Source organism: Ranitomeya variabilis, chromosome 1, assembly GCF_051348905.1.
Source record: "Ranitomeya variabilis isolate aRanVar5 chromosome 1, aRanVar5.hap1, whole genome shotgun sequence".
In the NCBI taxonomy this organism is placed as follows: Eukaryota; Metazoa; Chordata; class Amphibia; order Anura; family Dendrobatidae; genus Ranitomeya; species Ranitomeya variabilis.
Window position 1 is genome coordinate 725,005,034 of NC_135232.1, and position 20,302 is coordinate 725,025,335.

Genomic DNA, 20,302 nt, shown 5'->3' on the forward strand with positions numbered 1-20,302 from the left:
GCACAGTCACACTCTCTATGAGGAGGGAGCGAATTGAGCTTAGGCTCCTCAAAAACATCCTTATAATCTGACAAAAACGCAGGGATCTCCGAAGGAGTCGATGAAGCGATAGAAATCGGAGGTGCATCATCATGAACCCCCTGACATCCCCAGCTTAGCACAGACATTGTTTTCCAGTCCAGGACAGGATTATGAGTTTGTAACCATGGCAGACCAAGCACTAGTACATCATGTAAATTATACAGTACAAGGAAGCGAATCACCTCCTGATGAACGGGAGTCATGCGCATGGTCACTTGTGTCCAATACTGCGGTTTATTCATAGCCAATGGTGTAGAATCAATTCCCTTCAGAGGAATAGGAACTTCCAGAGGCTCTAGACTAAAACCGCAGCGTTTAGCAAATGACCAATCCATAAGACTCAGGGCAGCGCCTGAATCCACATAGGCATCGACGGAAATGGAAGACAGTGAAAAAATCAGAGTCACAGACAAAATGAACTTAGGCTGCAGAGTACCAATGGCAAAAGATTTATCAACCCTTTTTGTGCGTTTAGAGCATGCTGATATAACATGAGCTGAATCACCACAATAAAAACACAAACCATTTTTCCGCCTATAATTTCGCCGTTCACTTCTGGACTGAATTCTATCATATTGCATAGTCTCAGGTGCCTGTTCAGAAGACACCGCCAACTGGTGCACGGGTTTGCGCTCCCGTAAACGCCGATCAATCTGAATGGCCATAGCCATAGACTCATTCAGACCTGTAGGCGCAGGGAACCCCACCATAACATCCTTAATGGCCTCAGAAAGACCATTTCTGAAGTTTGCAGCCAGGGCGCACTCATTCCACTGAGTAAGGACCGACCATTTCCGAAATTTCTGACAATATACAGGTCCTTCTCAAAAAATTAGCATATAGTGTTAAATTTCATTATTTACCATAATGTAATGATTACAATTAAACTTTCATATACTATAGATTCATTATCCACCAACTGAAATTTGTCAGGTCTTTTATTGTTTTAATACTGATGATTTTGGCATACAACTCCTGATAACCCAAAAAACCTGTCTCAATAAATTAGCATATTTCACCCGACCAATCAAATAAAAGTGTTTTTTAATACCAAACAAAAAAACCATCAAATAATAATGTTCAGTTATGCACTCAATACTTGGTCGGGAATCCTTTGGCAGAAATGACTGCTTCAATGCGGCGTGGCATGGAGGCAATCAGCCTGTGACACTGCTGAGATGTTATGGAGGCCCAGGATGCTTCAATAGCGGCCTTAAGCTCATCCAGAGTGTTGGGTCTTGCGTCTCTCAACTTTCTCTTCACAATATCCCACAGATTCTCTATGGGGTTCAGGTCAGGAGAGTTGGCAGGCCAATTGAGCACAGTAATACCATGGTCAGTAAACCATTTACCAGTGGTTTTGGCACTGTGAGCAGGTGCCAGGTCGTGCTGAAAAATGAAATCTTCATCTCCATAAAGCATTTCAGCCGATGGAAGCATGAAGTGCTCCAAAATCTCCTGATAGCTAGCTGCATTGACCCTGCCCTTGATGAAACACAGTGGACCAACACCAGCAGCTGACATGGCACCCCACACCATCACTGACTGTGGGTACTTGACACTGGACTTCAGGCATTTTGGCATTTCCTTCTCCCCAGTCTTCCTCCAGACTCTGGCACCTTGATTTCCGAATGACATGCAAAATTTGCTTTCATCAGAAAAAAAGTACTTGGGACCACTTAGCAACAGTCCAGTGCTGCTTCTCTGTAGCCCAGGTCAGGCGCTTCTGCCGCTGTTTATGGTTCAAAAGTGGCTTTACCTGGGGAATGTGGCACCTGTAGCCCATTTCCTGCACACGCCTGTGCACGGTGGCTCTGGATGTTTCCACACCAGACTCAGTCCACTGCTTCCTCAGGTTCCGGTCACCTCTTCTCGTTGTACAGCGTTTTCTGCCACATTGTTTCCTTCCAACAGACTTACCATTGAGGTGCCTTGATACAGCACTCTGGGAACAGCCTATTTGTTGGGAAATTTCTTTCTGGGTCTTACCCTCTTGCTTGAGGGTGTCAATGATGGCCTTCTTGACATCTGTCAGGTCGCTAGTCTTACCCATGATGGGGGTTTTGAGTAATGAACCAGGCAGGGAGTTTTTAAAAGCCTCAGGTATCTTTTGCATGTGTTTAGAGTTAATTAGTTGATTCAGAAGATTAGGGTAATAGGTCATTTAGAGAACCTTTTCTTGATATGCTAATTTATTGAGACAGGTTTTTTGGGTTATCAGGAGTTGTATGCCAAAATCATCAGTATTAAAACAATAAAAGACCTGACAAATTTCAGTTGGTGGATAATGAATCTATAGTATATGAAAGTTTAATTGTAATCATTACATTATGGTAAATAATGAAATTTAACACTATATGCTAATTTTTTGAGAAGGACCTGTATTTCCGCTTCATCATGCCCCTGAGAGAGGGCTAATAAAGCCTTTTCAGCCTGAATCTCTAGGTTAGGTTCCTCATAGAGCAATCCCAATGCCAGAAAAAACGCATCCACACTGAGCAACGCAGGATCCCCTGGTGCCAATGCAAATGCCCAATTCTGAGGGTCGCCCCGTAGGAACGATATAACAATCTTGACCTGTTGAGCAGGGTCTCCAGAGGAGCGAGATTTCACAGAGAGAAACAATTTACAATTGTTCCTGAAATTCAGGAAGGTAGATCTATCTCCAGAAAAAAACTCTGGAATAGGAATTCTAGGTTCAGACATGGGAGTGTGAACAACGAAATCCTGTATGTTTTGAACCTTTGCCGCGAGATTACTCAGGCTGGAAGCCAAACTCTGGACATCCATGATAAACAGCTAAGATCAGAGCAATTCAAGGGTTAAGAGGAGGTAAGAAACAGCTAGACAGCAATTAAGGGCTAGGCAGCAAAACTCTGAAGGAAAAAAAAAAAAAAAAACAATTTTCCTTGAACACTTCTTTTCCTCCTGCTTCAGCCCAAACAATTAACACTTTGTGGGCCGGCTATACTGTCATGAATCCCCAATGGCTAGGGATAGCACAGGACAAGCAAAGTATAACAAATATCGGACGAGCTCTAGGGTGATGGAACCTGGGCTGACCGCTGCCCTACACCTGACAAACGCAACTAGAGATAGCCAGGGAGCGTTCCTACGTTGGTTCTAGACGCCACGCACCAGCCTAAGAGCTAACTAGTACTGCAGAGAAAACAAGACCTCACTTGCCTCCAGAGGAATTAACCCCAAAGGTATAGTTGCCCCCCACATGTATTGACGGTGAAATGAGAGGAAGGCACACACATAGAGATGATGTATATAGCTTTAGCAAATAGAGGCCCGCTGAAAACTAGAAAGCAGAATGATACAAAAGGGGACTGAGCGGTCAGCAAAAAACCCTAATCAAAAAAACCATCCTGAGATTACAAGAACCCATGTGCCAACTCATGGCACATGGGGAGAACCTCAGTCCACTAGAGCAACCAGCTAGCATAGAGACATTCTAAGCAAGCTGGACCAAAAACCAAACAACTGAAAATCAGCACTTAGCTTATCCTGAAAGATCTGGGAGCAGGTAGGCAGGAACCAAACAGAGCACATCTGAACACATTGATAGCCGGCAAGGGAAATGACAGAAAGGCCAGGTAAAATAGGAAACACCCAGCCTCTGATGGACAGGTGGAAACCAAAGGCCGCAACCCACCAAAGTCACCCAGTACCAGCAGTAACCACCAGAGGGAGCCCACCAACAGAATCCACAACATATTTCTCTCTGCGATGCTGATTGGTTGTCGGGTATCATGTGACTTTCTTTAGACTTCCTCATAGATTGTAAGCTTGCGAGCAGGGCCCTCATTCCTCTTGGTATCTGCTGATGTATGTGATTGTTATGCTGTAATATCTTTTATTGTCTGTACAAGTCCCCTCTAAAATGTATAGCACTGCGGAATATGTTGGCGCTATAGAAATAAAATTATTATTATTATTAGACTTCTAGAATGAGTCACATGATTGTTCTTAACCAATAAGATGAGGTTCGGAGATTCAGAGGAGTGTAAGCAGGCTGTGCCGTGGTGGGGGCACTGCATGGCAGCACGTTGCTGGCTACACATATACAATATATGTTTCTATATGTTTATGTGAAATCTTTAGGTTGTTGTTTTGTGCAGCCATAATCCTAGCTTAGCTGCAGTCTGTACTGGAGGACTGGTCGCTGCTTTGATCCCCTATGCTTTATACTGCAGCTCTGCTTGATCAGAGCAAAGTTCAAACCGTTAATTCCAAAAAATCAAATTATCCCGTGTTCTTAGGATGGAGGATCAGTCATTGGTTGTTGGGGGTTTGATGCCTTCATCTCCATAATATGTGGAACTAAGGAGCAAAATTAAAAAAAAATCTATTAGCTTTGTATCCCCGGCAGAGCGCAGTGTGGTGTCATCAGGCGGCGGACCCCCTGCCCTTTATTTCTATTTGATGCCACAGAAAACTTTCATTGCAGGAAGGCTTCAGTGGCGCCATAAAAAGACAACTGCGAGGAGACGTTCACATGCAACGGGCCGTGCTGGAGCCGTCACACCCTCTCGACACAAGTTTTTTTTTCTGCCAAATCTGATTAATATTTAACCGGATGATTCATTTTATAATCTCATCAGTCACAGATTAGGTGGCTGACAGCTCCGAGGCTGGCAGACAGGATTTAGCTCAAATTTGTCCAATAAAATACAATTCTCCATGTGCAGTACTCTGCCCCCTGCCCTGTGTTCATTGCTATAGATTAACCCCCGTACACTGGAATGATGGGGGTCTCCCAACTTCACCCAGACGGCAGAGGAAAAAATGGTTGGGTATGTGAGATTTCAATAAAGTGGATCTTTTTTTTTTTTATATCTCAAGCGAGATTAGCCATTGCCAGAGGAATTTGTAGGTGACAGAGGAGTTTGGAGGAAGGGACAGAACAGGGGACCGAAGTCTGGAGGGGGAATCTGGGAGAGAGGAGTCTGGAGGAAAGCAGAGGGATCTAGTGGAGGGGATGGAAGAGTGGACTGACGTATGGAGGAGAAATCTAGAGGCGAGCCTGTAACATAGTAACATAGTAATTAAGGTTGAAGGAAGACTTTAAAGGGCCACTGTCACCCCCTCCAGCCGTTATAAACTAAAAGAGCCACCTTGTGCAGCAGTAATGCTGCAGTCTAACAAGGTGGCTCTTTTAATTTTTGATTCATTTATTACCTCAATAAAGCGTTTTAAAAATTGGCCACAAATACCAGATATTGTACCTGGAGGCGGTCCGAATTGTCCTCTATGAATCTCCCAACTGCCGTCACTCTTCTCTTCAGGGGCGATGGTCGCCGCCCCCTTCGCGCTGTTGCTTCTTAAATCCGGCGCCTGCGCTGTGCGTGCCTGCCTGGGGCCTGCACAGTGTTCTTTGTCAGTCACATCTCAGATGCCGGGTGCCTGACTGCGCCTGTGCGGGCAGTGCAGCTGCCCTGTTACTGAATCCCCGCCCCGCACTGTGTTATTCATTATGCACAGTGCGGGGCTGGCATTCCTGGGCATGCACACTGCGCTGTTCAGGCTCTCCCCCATCTCGGACGCTCTCCCATCTCTGACGCTCCCCCGCCTTCCCAGGAACCCCAGCCCCGCACTGTGCATAATGAATAACACAGTGCGGGGCGGGGATTCAGTAACAGGGCGCAGTCAGGCACCCGGCATCTGAGATGTGACTGACAAAGAACACTGCGCAGGCCCCAGGCAGGCACGCACAGCGCAGGCGCCGGATTTAAGAAGCAACAACGCGAAGGGGGCGGGTACCATCGGCCCTGAAGAGAAGAGTGACGGCAGTTGGAAGATTGCTAGAGGACGATTCGGACCGCCTCCTGGTACAATATCTGGTATGTGTGGCCAATTTTTAAAACGCTTTATTGAGGTAATAAATGAATCAAAAACTAAAAGAGCCACCTTGTTAGACTGCAGCATTACTGCTGCACAAGGTGGCTCTTTTAGTTTATAACGGCTGGGGGGGGGTGACAGTGGCCCTTTAAAGGGAACCTGTCACCTGAATTTGGCGGGACCAGTTTTGGGTCATATGGGCGGGATTTTCGGGTGTTTGATTCACCCTTTCCTTACCCGCTGGCTGCATGCTGGCCGCAATATTGGATTGAAGTTCATTCTCTGTCCTCCGGAGTACATGCCAGCACAAGGCAATATTGCCTTGCGCAGGTGTGTACTCCGGAAGACAGAGAATGAACTTCAATCCAATATTGCGGCCAGCATGCAGCCAGTGGGTGAGGAAAGGGTGAATCAAACACCCGAAAACCCCACCCATATGACCCAAAACTGGTCCCGCCAAATTCAGGTGACAGGTTCCCTTTAAGTCCATCTAGTTCAACCCATAGCCTAACCTAACATGCCCTAACATGTTGATCCAGAGGAAGGCAAAAAAAACCATGTGGCAAATAGTAACTCCACTTTGGGTATAAAAATTCCTTCCCGACCCCACATACGGCAGTCAGACTAGTTCCCTGGATCAACGCCCTATCAAGGAATCTAGTATATATAACCTGTAACATTATACTTTTCCAGAAAGGCATCCAGTCCCCTCTTAAATTTTAGTAACGAATCACTCATTACAACATCATACGTCAGAGAGTTCCATAATCTCACTGCTCTTACAGTAAAGAACCCGCGTCTGTTATTATGCTTAAACCTTCTTTCCTCCAGACGTAGAGGATGCCCCCTTGTCCCTGTCTCAGGTCTATGATTAAAAAGATCATCAGAAAGGTCTTTGTACTGTCCCCTCATATATTTATACATTAACATAAGATCACCCCTTAGCCTTCGTTTTTCCAAACTAAACAGCCCCAAGTGTAATAACCTATCTTGGTATTGCAGACCCCCCAGTCCTCTAATAACCTTGGTCGCTCTTCTCTGCACCCGCTCTAGTTCAGCTATGTCTTTCTTATACACCGGAGACCAGAACTGTGCACAGTATTCTAAGTGTGGTCGAACTAGTGACTTGTATAGAGGTAAAATTATGTTCTCCTCATGAGCATCTATGCCTCTTTTAATACATCCCATTATTTTATTTGCCTTTGTAGCAGCTGCCTGACACTGGCCACTGAATATGAGTTTGTCATCCACCCATACACCCAGGTCTTTTTCATTGACGGTTTTGCCCAGAGTTTTTGAATTAAGCACATAGTTATACCTCTTATTACTTCTACCCAAGTGCATGACCTTACATTTATCCCCATTAAAGCTCATATGCCATTTATCAGCCCAAGCTTCTAGTTTACATAAATCATCCTGTAATATGTACAATATAAAATTGTCCTCCTCTGTATTGATTACCCTGCAGAGTTTAGTGTAATCTGCAAATATTGAAATTCCACTCTGTATGCCCCCTACAAGGTCATTAATAAATATCTTAAAAAGAAGAGGGCCCAATACTGACCCCTGTGGTACCCCACTGCTAACCGCGACCCAGTCCGAGTGTGCTCCATTAATAACCACCCTTTGTTTCCTATCCCTGAGCCAGCTCTTAACCCACTTGCACATATTTTCCGCTATCCCCATTATTCTCATTTTATGTATCAACCTTTGGTGTGGCACCGTATCAAAAGCTTTTGAAAAGTCCATATACACTACATCTACTGGGTTCCCTTGGTCCAGTCCGGAACTTACCTCTTCATAGAAGCTGATCAAATTAGTCTGACATGAACGGTCCCTAGTAAACCCGTGCTGATACTGGGTCATGAGGTTATTCCTCTTCAGATACTCCAGTATAGCATCCCTTAGAATGCCCTCCAGGATTTTACTCACAGTAGAGGTTAAGCTTACTGGCCTATAATTTCCGAGTTCAGTTTTTGTCCCCTTTTTGAATATTGGCACCACATTTGCTATACGCCAGTCCTGTGGTACGGACCCTGTTATTATGGACTCTTTAAAGATTAAATTTAAAGATTAAAAATAATGGTCTATCGATGACTGTACTTAATTCCTGCAGTACTCGGGGGTGTATCCCATCCGGGCCCAGAGATTTGTCAACTTTAGTGATTTTTAGAAGCGGACGTACTTCCTGCTGGGTTAAAGGGCACCTGTCACCCCGTTTTTTCCGTGTGAGATAAAAATACTGTTAAATAGGGCACAGCTCGTGCATTACAACAGTGTATTTTGTGGACCCCGATTCCCCACCTATGCTGCCAAAATACGTTACCAAAGTAGCCGTTATCGCCTGTCAATCAGGCTGGTCTGGTCAAAAAGGCGTGGTGTCTTCCCCCAGATCTTGCTTAGTTTTCTGTTGGTGGCGTAGTGGTTTGCGCATGCCCAAGGTCCCGAATCTACTGCACAGGGGAGTGAAAACAGCGCGATGTGTGCTATTTCATTGGTGATCGGTGGGGGCGGCCATCTTCCTTTGGCCGCGCGTGCGCAGAAGCGGCACTCTGCTGGCCGCGGCTTCAGGGAAATGGCCGCGGGATGCCACGCATGCGCAGATGGAGATCGCGGCGGCCATTTTCCTGAAGCCGAGATGCGAATTCTGCTTCAGGAAAATGGCCGCCGCGATCTCCATCTGCGCACTCGTGGCATCCCGCGGCCATTTTCCTGAAGCCGCGGGCAGCAGAGCGCTCCATCTGCGCACGCGCGGCCAAAGGAAGATGGCCGCCCCCACCGATCAACAGGGAAATAACGCACATCGCGCTCTTTTCACTCCCCTGTGCAGTGGATTCGGGACCTTGGGCATGCGCAAACCACTACGCCACCAACGGAAAACTAAGCAAGATCTGGGGGAAGACACCACGCCCTTTTGACCAGACCAGCCTGATTGACAGGCGAAAACGGCTACTTTGGTAACGTATTTTGGCAGCATAGGTGGGGAATCAGGGTCCACAAAATACACTATTGTAATGCACAGCTCAGGCCCTATTTAACGGTATTTTTATCTCATACGGAAAAAAACGGGGTGACAGGTGCCCTTTAAGCAGGTGACACTTAATGGGGAATTTTTGTTATCACTGATCATATTGGCTGCCATGGGATTTTCCTGTGTAAATACTGATGAAAAAAAGTCATTTAGCATATTGGCTTTTTCCTCATCCTCATCCACCATTTCACCCAGACTATTTTTAAGGGGGCCAACACTATCATTTTTTAGTTTCTTACTATTTATGTAGTTAAAGAATATTTTGGGGTTATTTTTGCTCTCTCTGGCAATGAGTCTCTCTGTCTCAATCTTTGCTGCCTTGATTTGCTTTTTACAGAATTTATTTAATTTTCTGTATTTATTTAATGCCTCATCACTACCTACTTCCTTTAATTCTCTAAATGCTTTCTTTTTGTCACTTATTGCGCCCCTTACAGCTCTATTTAGCCATATTGGTTTCCTCCTATTTCTAGTATGTTTATTCCCATACGGTATATACTGTGCACAGGTCCTATCCAGGATGCTAATAAACGTCTCCCATTTTCTTTGTGTACTTTTATGTCTCAGGATATCGTCCCAGTTAATTGCACTAAGATCATCTCTCATCCGTTGGAAATTTGCCCTCCTGAAGTTTAGTGTCCTTGTCACCCCTCTACTACACATCTTATTAAAGGAGACATAAAAACTTATTATTTTGTGATCACTATTCCCCAAGTGACCCCCAACCCTTATATTTGATATGCGGTCTGGCCTGTTGGTTAATATTAGGTCTAGCAGTGCCCTCCTTCTTGTTGGGTCCTGAACCAGTTGTAAAAGGTAATTGTCTCTCATAGTTGTCAAAAACCGATTACCTTTGCTGGAACTACAGGTTTCTGTTCCCCAATCTAGTTCTTCTATGGCCAATCTTTCGTTTTTAGTTGTATTAAAACTACTTTTCTGGTTATTGACTAATATTTCCACATCACGGGATACAAGTCTGGTAAAAATATCAACCGCTGGGCATATACTTAAAGGGGGGAATTTTTTAGATTTACTGAAAAATTTTTGAGGAATTGTACTCACTTCAGACATGATATTTTCCTCCTCTAGAGCAATCAGATTCTCAAGGGTTTCTCTATCTTCTGGGCTAAAAGAAGGATCATAGTCAAGATTTTTTGAATGAAGCTTTTTCAGTATCAGTTTTCTGGCAAATAGGTGAACGTCTTTCACTGATGTGAATGCATCTAGGTGGTGTGAAGGAGAAAAAGTCAGACCCTTCTGTAGCACTTTTATTTGAACTGGAGTAAGAATATGATTAGAAAGGTTTATTACCTGGTACTGGTTCTTCTTTCGACCTCTCTGTGCCTTATTAAAGATCTCAGGAAATTTCTTCTTCCCCTTCCCACTTCTGAGATAAAAATCCCGACTAGACTCAGCATCACTTGTAGAGGCGGTGCTTTCAACCCCAGATACACTTGAAATTTCAGAGTTTCTTCTGAATTTGGGGTTTGTCAAGGGATCATTTTTCTTTTGCTGCCACCTGAAAACTTTGTCCGCATCATAATCTCCTACATCACGTTGAAATTTTTTAAGCTTGTCCTGACTGACCTTTTCTTCCAAGATACAAATATCGGTTTCCAAATCTTTAGACCATTTAACAAATTGCTCATTAGGCATATCTTTGGATAGCCGTTTGTATACATCCTCCAATTTTTTGTCCACTTCCATCAATGATGACGTATTTTTAGCTATCAATATTTCCATAAATTCAAAAGAACACTTAGAGGCTACTGATATCCATCTTTTAGTGAATTCCTGCTCTCCCAGATCATATGTGGGATAGAGCTGGATCCTAAGGCCTCTAGGAATGATTTTCTTATCCAGATAATTCTCTAATGATGAGCGATTCCACCATAATTTGGTCTTACGCTGTAAGGCATTCCTGTATTTATGCATAAGATCCTTTATTTCAAATGAGGTATCTTGCGAAACAACTGGGGTCCTTTTTGAAAAAATGTCCATAGCCTTGGATCGCCAGGCACTTTCCCTGGCCTTTAAATCCATTGTGTGGACAATCTGTTGCAAACAACAGCAAAAGATATGTAATTATTCAACCGTAATGTCCCAAGATACTAATTGGCACTTCAGAATATATAAATCAACAGAAAAGGGACTCAGTGCACATTAACCCCTGAGCCCACAAGAAGAGAACCAAATGAAGAAATACCCTTAAAATATCATATTTATTTTCAAATATTAAAAATTTCAACAAGTATGGTACAAATACAAAAAACACCCAGGGGGGCAGGAACACACCCTAGCATATAGTACAATTATATAGCCCAATATAGCAGAAAAGGAGTTTCTGAGATTTGTGAGATTTATAAAGCTTATTCAAAGCTCTGAGCCACTCAGTTATTTATGCACGCACTATCCACGGTAACCATAGCGAAGCTTGCGTTCCATCTGCGGGCCACTTACGTCACTTCCCCCTTCTCTCACACGTAAGTGATGTGTCCAACAGGAAATGATCCACATCACATGCTCTGCCCTTGCACATTCATTGGTAGCCACCCATTTAAAAGACCACACTTTTCATCCCTTTGGCACGCCCCCGGAAGAAGCCAAGGGCGAAACGCGTGTCGGGGCGAAAGGGGAGCACGGAATCACCCGGAGTTATCTCGTATCGGACCCATTGCTTTATCGGACCCATCGCTCTGTCTACAGCCACGAGGTAATATATACCTGAAATATTGGCGCTTACATAGCTGTTACCTACTTAGTATGCCTGATTAGGGCACTATTCAAATGTACATTATTTCATGTGCTGGACAAAATAGGCAATAACTGAGTGGCTCAGAGCTTTGAATAAGCTTTATAAATCTCACAAATCTCAGAAACTCCTTTTCTGCTATATTGGGCTATATAATTGTATGCTAGGGTGTGTTCCTGCCCCCCTGGGTGTTTTTTGTATTTGTACCATACTTGTTGAAATTTTTAATATTTGAAAATAAATATGATATTTTAAGGGTATTTCTTCATTTGGTTCTCTTCTTGTGGGCTCAGGGGTTAATGTGCACTGAGTTCCTTTTCTGTTGATTTATATATTCTGAAGTGCCAATTAGTATCTTGGGACATTACGGTTGAATTATATAGTATAATGCAGCCTCCCCACAGAATATAATGTAACCCCTCAGAGTATAATGCAATCCCCTCATAAGGTATAATGCAGCCCTCATAGTGTATAATGCAGCCCCCATAGAATATAATATAGCCCCCTCATAGGGTATAATGCTGCCCCCTTCATATCCCCTTTCTGCCAGCTGACGGAATAGTACGTCAGCTGGCAGATCCCCAGCTTTAAGGTGGGCTCCGGCGGTGAGCCCACCTTAAAGCCGCGACATGTCAGCTGTTTTGTACAGCTGACATGTGCGCGCAATGAGCGCGAGCGGAATCGCGATCCGCCCGCGCCCATTAACTAGTTAAATGCCGCCGTCAAGCGCTGACAGCGGCATTTAACTAGCGCTCCCGGCCGCGCGGCCGGAGGTCCTCGCACTGCTGACCCCCGTCACATGATCGGGGGTCAGCAGTGCATCGCCATAACAACCAGAGGTCTCCTTGAGACCTCTATGGTTGTTGATGGCCGATTGCTTTGAGCGCCACCCAGTGGTCGGCGCTCAAAGTACACCTGCCTTTCTGCTACATAGAGGTGATCTGTATGTCACCTCTATGTAGCAGAGCCGATCGAGTTGTGCATGCTTCTAGCCTCCTATGGAGGCTATTGAAGCATGCCAAAAAATTTTAAAAAAAGTGGTTAAAAATATAAAAAAAATTAAAAATATATAAAAGTTCAAATCACCCCCCTTTCGCCCCAATCAAAATAAAACTATTAAAAAAAATTAAAACCTACACATATTTGGTATCGCCGCGTTCAGAATCGCTTGATCTATCAATAAAAACAAAGGATTAACCTGACCGCTAAATGGCGTAGCGAGAAAAAAAATCAAAACGCCAAAATTACGTTTTTTTGGTCGCCGCGACATTGCATTAAAATGCAATAACGGGCGATCAAAAGAACGTATCTACACCAAAATGGTATCATTAAAAATGCCAGCTTGGCATGCAAAAAATAAGCCCTCACCCGACCCCAGATCATGAAAATTGGAGACGCTACGGGTATCGGAAAATCACGCAATTTTTTTTTTTTTTTTAGCAAACTTTGGAATTTTTTTTCACCACTTAGATAAAAAATAACCTAGACATGTTAGGTGTCTAAGAACTCGTAATGACCTGGAGAATCATAATGGCAGGTCAGTTTTAGCATTTGGTGAACCTAGCAAAAAAGCCAAACAAAAAACAAGTGTGAGATTGCACTTTTTTTGCAATTTCATCACACTTGGAATTTTTTTCCCATTTTCTGTTACACGGCATGGTAAAACCAATGGTACTGTTCAAAAGTACATCTCGTCCCACAAAAAATAAGCCCTCACATGGCCATATGGACGGAAAAATAAAAAAGTTATGGCTCTGGGAAGGAGGGGAGCGAAAAACGAAAAAACGGAAAAAGCTCCGGGGGTGAAGGGGTTAAAGTATAATGCAGCCCCCCACAGAATATAATGTAGCCTCCTAAGAGTATCATGCAGCCCCCTCATATAGTATAATGTTAGTATAATGTTGCCCCCCCAGAATATAATGTAGCTCCCACAGGATATATTGCAGCCCCCTCATAGGGTATAATGCACCCCCTCATAGGGTATAATGCTGCCCCTCATAGGGTATAATGCTGCCCCTCATAGGGTATAATACTGCCTCTCATAGGGTATAATGCTGTCCCCTCATAGGGTATAACACAATACTCACCACTCCTCCTCGCTCCCACACTGATTCCGGGTCTGCTCCGTTGTCAAGCGCTGCGCTACCGTCTGCCCGACACACACAGCGGGTGTGCTATGAAGTGACGTCAATGCGCACCAGCTGTGTCAGCGGCAGAGGGGAATGATGGGAGAGGGATGCTAATACAGTGGAATGCGGCGTGCACTGGCTATGAACCCTCCTGACTTACTGCTCCATAGCGGCCGTGTGGGCTGGCGGATCGTGGACGCTGGTCTGCCGGCCCTGATAGTGGGGAGTGTAAGGCTAGTTTCACACTAGCGTTTTGAGGAGCTGTGGACTTCCTCCGTGAAGCCCCGCCCTCGGCCGCTAGCTCCGCCTACTTCTGCATGCGGACTGCGTACCTATCTTTAACATTAGGTGCGCAGGTTGTGCGGCTGTATGCGGATGCTTCCGCATGCGTCGTTTTGACGATGCGGAGAAAAAAATAAATTACTACCAGCTGCGTCCTACGCTGGTCGCCGCATCGTCAAAATGACGCATGCAGAAGCATCCGCATACAGCCGCACGACCTGCGTCCCTAATGTTAAAGATACAGATCAAAAGAAGAGGCAGCACTCCATTTTCAAAAAAGGTGCAGGATTTATTCAAATCCACATGTCTGTGCGACGTTTCAGCTCTACTGAGCTTTTCTCAAGCTCAGTAGAGCTGAAACGTCGCACAGACATGTGGATTTGAATAAATCCTGCACCTATTTTGAAAATGGAGTGCTGCCTCTTCTTTTGATCTGTATTGAACGTTGACGACCAGTGGACGGGTTGCCTGGAGGCTTTGCACCCAGAGATAAGTTATACCAGTGTGCTGTTCCTTTTTTACTATTTATAATGTTAAAGATAGGTACGTAGTCCGCATGCAGAAGTAGGCGGAGCTAGCGGCGGAGGTGCGGCCGAGGGTGGGGCTTCACGGAGGAAGTCCACAGCTCCTCAAAACGCTAATGTGAAACCGGCCTTAGCCTGCTGTTGCAGCTAACACTGCCCTCTATTAAAGTGAAATGAATATTCACCCATGGGGGCGTGGGGAAGGGTAAATATTCATTTCTCTTTAGCAGCGGGGACAGGCTTTAGCCACAGCAGCTGGCTTCTGCCTCCTGTCACCCGCTGGCACCGGGGGCACCCATAGCAGCTGGGTGTGCCAATATTAGCGACGCCACTGGCTGGGGGCCCCAGGAGCAGCGGAGGCTGAAGGCAACTGCTGTCCCTGTATGCCAGCAGGTGTCAGTGCCTGGGCCCACTGGAGAATCCTTCGGTTCTCCGGTTGGCCAGTCCGACCCTGGTCTCTGGTCATGTAGCTAGCCAGGGTATGGTGGCTGCGGCATTTTTGGTAAGAGCGTGCTGGATACTGGAGTTTTGCAACAGCTGGAGAAACATGAAAAGGAGACGTAAGGAATAATTCCCGCAGCCGGACTTACTACATTGTTGACACTATAAACACAAATCCCATCATTTCTCACTTTGACTATTGTAACCTATTTATTAACCAACCAAAAGGACTCTCCATCATCCCCTCCTGAGTACAACTTGATCTTTACATGGCGGCTTAAATAAAGACACACATACAAGTGCTGGTGCTGCAGGAGATGTGCAGGTTATTCCGGGAAAGGAAAAATCTATAAGGACAGAATGCAGAATCTGTGTAACGGGAGCTCAGTGATGAGTCTACACCGCCCCCTGGAGGATAGAAGAGGTGGCGCTGGGACATCACCTGATCTCCTATATGTGATGTTCTACTCCATACGTTGCTTATATACAGGAGCTGCCCGCACAGAGATCAGTTGTCGGATGCCCACCAATATCATATTGATAACCAAATCCAGCAGAGGCCACCAGTATATTAGTCCCTTCATTAACTGCTCCTTTACCACTGTTCCCTACTTTTTACTAACGACATTCAATAGGTTAGTGAGTACAGTATAGGCTATGTTCACATGTGGCGTTTTTGCTGCTTTTTTTTCCTAAGGCAAATCCTGCCATCTTGGCAGTTAGAAACTTACCTCAAAAAAGCAGGTTTTGCTTAGTTTTTATTGCGTTTTTGTCTTGGTACTTTTGTCTCTTGTGCAGGCTGATAAACTTTAGTGCATAAAAACAAAATCTGTTTCTACTTCATCAGGTTTTGGCAAAAAAAAACAACAAAAAAAACAGCAAAAACTGATAACTGCGATTTGCAGTGTTTTTTTCCACCACTCATAGCTGTCAATGGGTGAAATATGCTGAAAGAAGTGACATGCTGCATCCTGCGAACCCCAAGGTTTTGCACAATATACTGAGGAGAAAAAAATAGTGTGTGTGCATGGGATTTCTGAAATCTCATAGACTTTGCTGGTACTGTAAAACGCAGCTGAAAATTTGCATTAAAAGGTATTTAAAAAATGCTGAAAAAAACGCAACGTGTGAACATAGCCTAAAGGTGTGTCACATAAATATACGTAAGCCAAAGCCAAGAGCGGGTCAGACCTGCAGCACTGCTGCTCGCTTCCTTCACACCTTTTCAATCAATGTTCCTGAGGTGTTTCCTGAGGAAGGAGGCCTGAGCTCTGTTAGAGCCACATGTACTAAGAATTCTGGAATTTACCACAATTATCCCGAGCTGTATCCAGAACCATAAACTAAGGGGATTTATCCTGCCAGCTGACCGCCGTAAAGGAGAAACTAGAGAACTGGCCTGGAAAGAAGGGTTTTGTTCAATTTTTCTTCTCATCACCCTCCGAGAAAAGGAAAAAAAAAAACATTTTTTTTTAAAATATAGTATATAGACCCTAAAATAAAAAAAGGAATCCCCTCCTGCAAAAATCCAGTTCTTCTACAGCGAAAATTAGAAACTTTCTGCCTCTCATGAAGGTGTACAATGGAAGGAACGGCAGCGCCTTAAAGGGTTAATGACATTTCACACAAAGTCAGCGTTGTCAGAGAATATTCGGACTGAAACCTATCACGTAACTTTTCTATGTAAAAGCTTTAGTCATACTAAAAAAAAATACAATAAAAAAATAAATAAATAAATAAATAATAAAAAAAAGTAGCCACGTGATGAAGTAAGCTCCGCCCCTTCTGTCAGGTGATACAGCGGAATGTTCAGCTCTGCGCATGAGCCGAGTCATCAGGTGACGGGTCATGTGACTGTAGAGATCACATGATCGTGACGTCACCACCGTGCTCTTCGGCTTGCCTGTTGAGGAGTGAACGTTTTCCCCCTCTCTGATTTCTTCCTCGGTGCCCGGAGGCGGGGGCGCGGTGCTGCTAACGGAGGAAGCATTCACTGTCTGTGGAGGTCTGGCAGGTTCTGTCCCACAGTAAAGATGGCCGCCGCCTGTGCAGCTGCTGGGATCTCGCCTGTGATTTGAGTAGTCACTTCCGGTTTAGGCAGAGAGAAGCGTCACTCACTGCAGAGATGAGCAGGAACTGACACCGGAGCAGCAGGAGACCTCTCCCCGGAGACAGGTGAGGGACAGCAGGGAGGGAGACAGCCAGGAGCTCCCCAGGGGGAACATCAGAGACCTCAACAGTGTCCCTGATACTCCAGAGCCCCCCCCCCCCTATAATAGGCAGAAAACCCCCTCAGAGGGGCCACATTGCCTCCTGAGCAGATGCCCCCGAGAGAAGACAGAGACCACCAGAGGAGCCGGCTCTTGCCCCTGTAGGGTTCACCCTATAAGAGCCAGAGCCCCCGACCTCAGTCAAGAGGAGCCACATTGTCTCCTGGCCAAGTGCCAGACCCCCTGAGGTGCCCAAATCCCCCCCACAACTCCTAGAGGAGCTAGAATGCCCCTCCCCCCGACCAGGAGCTGAAACTTCACCCACCACCCCTAGAGAGGTGCCAGGATTAACCCCAGGCGGGTCCCTCATAGAAGGGCCAGAACTTCCCCCATAATCCCGACGAGAGGGGCCAGAGTTTTCCCCGGCCAGGAATCCCTGAAAGGAGGCAGATTTTTTGCCAGCCAGGTCCCCCAAGGAAGAGCTAGAGTGCCCCCTTGGCCAGAGCCCCCCAGGCAGATGCACGGCGTGGCAGTCAGTGTGCGCTTCTTGCTCCTGCGGCTTCATCTCTGACCCTCGTTGTGACATCTGTCGTTATGCAAAGTGGTCACAAGACGCTGTGAGCGGAGCTTCTTCCTGTTCTGCATCCGCGGATTGTGGTTTTCTCGGTTCCCTGATATGTCACTATTGTACTGCAGCGCAGCAGTCCTGTGTAAGTGAACAGTTCTACAACTTTTCTAATATCTTGGTTTTTAGACCTCTGCTTGCTGTTATGGATCTTAACATAAAGAGGCTGAACTCATGTACAGATCTAATATTTCCTAGAGCTGAGGCTTTGTTGCAATGTATCCAGTCTAATCCTCTGTGAGTTAAGGGCAGCCTCACAGGTCTCTCCTGCCCGGATATGCTGCTGTATGGTTAGTATACCAGTGTGTGGTTCAGAAAACCCTGTTCTTGTTGCACTGCACTGATACATTGTAACAAAGCATCAGAGTGACTTCTGCTGCTTTTTAACTCAGAGTATGGTCTATATTGGGTACTATTGTAGCAAATAGTGATGAGCGAATGTGCTCAGATAAGGTGTTATCCAAGCATGCTCAGGTGCTAACCGAGTGACTTCGGCGTGCTCAAAGAGTATGTTTGAGTCCCCACAAGTGCATGTTTTGCGGCTGTCTAACAAACAGTCACTCCCTACATGTGTTGCAGCTGTCAAACAGCTGCAGGGAATCAAACATATTTTTCGAGCGCGTTGAAGACACTGTGTAAGCACCAGAGCATGCTCAGATAACACCTTACCCATGCATGTTTGCTCATCACTGGTGGAAAACCTTTTGCTGTGAGAAACATTAGGTGTGTATACAGGTTAAGCCTGTGGATGGAAACAACTGTCCCTATTCACTGACAGCAAGCAGGGATCTTGCATTTAGTGGTTACTTGAAACAAAGCTTATAAAGTAGCAGCAGCACATCGCTGTACAGGGCTGTAGCAACGTACACATAAGACTGGACACCGACCCTTTAATGCCCTTGTGAACATTTGTCCTTGCAGATGCGGAGCATGGAGAATGATGAATTTTCGGCAGCGGATGGGATGGATCGGGGTCGGCCTCTACCTCCTTGTGAGTGCAGCCGCTTTCTATTACGTCTTTGAGATTAACGAGACTTACAACAGACTAGCGCTGGAGCACGTACAGCCGAAACCACAAGACCCCGGGGAGGCAGCGTCATGGACACATTCCCTGAAGGCCCGGCTGCTGGCACTGCCGTTTTGGCTGTGGGCGGCCCTCTTCCTCCTCCCTTACTTCCAGCTCTTCCTTTTCCTCTATTCATGCACCAGAGCTGACCCCCGGACGGTCGGTTACTGCATCCTACCCATCTGCCTGGCCGTCCTCTGCAACCGCCATCAGTCCTTCGTCAAAGCCTCCAATCAGATCAGCAGACTGCAGTTGATTGACACTTGAACCTATGAACCCCGTGATGACTACAGTGCCTCGCTCTCTTTCGTAACCATTTTTAATGTGGGGGAAACACAACCCTTTGGCAGCTAATCACTTGGTTAAAAGCCGAGCTGCAAACTCTTCTTGGTGATGATGCTTGGACGTCCCCCTGATCATGGCTTCCCTCCTGTGTCTGTATCTTTAACACTGTCTTGCGCTTCATAAAGATAAACCCTGAGATTTTATATTCCTGGCAATGACGGTGACTGATGTCAATTGATTTTCTATTCTATGAATTCGTCCACATCTGTTGGGTGTTTTGTTTGTTTTTTTAACTTGGAGGAATTGCACTTATCAATAAAACACTGAAAAAGTGATTACAAACCGCCCTGACCCCGTCTATCTCTTATTAAAGTGTTTCCTTTCTTTGCGATTTTAACGGTTTATCTAAATCTTATCCACAGAATAGCTGATAATCTGCAAATCTCAGGGGTTCCGACAGCTGGGACCCCACCGATCAGTGACGGAAAGCAGCAGCAGCCGAGCATGCTCAGCACTGCTTTATCAGTTTTGTATGGCATGGGTGGTAGCCGAGCACTGTACTGTGGTCAAAATGGGTGGGCGTCTGTTATTCCCCCCAATCTGCAGATGATCACCTACCAGGTAGATTTAGAAGAACACTTACAATCTCAGCTATTAGTCAATGAAGGGCAAAACTGACTACAAAGGTTACCATTAGATCCAGACCATAGAAACAGTCTGATACGTTGTCCCCGTACTGATACATTTTAGAGGATTTATTGCTACAAATTGCATAAATAAGCATGATATTGACCTAGGATTTTTTCAGGGGTGTTTAGAATTAGATACAAGTGCTACGAACCCGGTGTTAGGAGAAATGTGATCGGTATGTACACGTTTTTTACTTCTGGATGTAAACTAAGATGTCCGCATTCACTGACAGCAAGCAGAAATTTTGACAATGGTGAGTGTAAGAAAGTTTATTAGAAAGTTTTAGAACTTTTCATAAAGAAAAAGCAGATAAACTGTCATTTTATAAACTCGGATTAG

At 45.3% G+C, this 20,302-nt stretch overlaps 1 protein-coding gene across 3 annotated transcripts; it reads left to right on the top strand.

Moving 5' to 3' along the window:
* The first annotated feature begins 4,732 nt into the window (after positions 1-4,732).
* LYSET (lysosomal enzyme trafficking factor) lies at positions 4,733-19,617 on the top strand. Of its 3 annotated transcripts, none has more exons than XM_077268047.1 (2): positions 4,733-4,883; positions 18,844-19,617. In XM_077268047.1, exons 1-2 carry the CDS (start codon positions 4,876-4,878, stop codon positions 19,253-19,255), a joined length of 420 nt encoding a protein of 139 aa, XP_077124162.1. In that variant the 5' UTR covers positions 4,733-4,875; the 3' UTR covers positions 19,256-19,617. The 3 variants fall into 3 exon arrangements, with proteins under 3 accessions (XP_077124162.1, XP_077124172.1, XP_077124180.1); XM_077268057.1 differs by lacking the exon at positions 4,733-4,883 and adding an exon at positions 16,997-17,262; XM_077268065.1 differs by lacking the exon at positions 4,733-4,883 and adding an exon at positions 17,586-18,007.
* Positions 19,618-20,302: the final 685 nt, after the last annotated feature.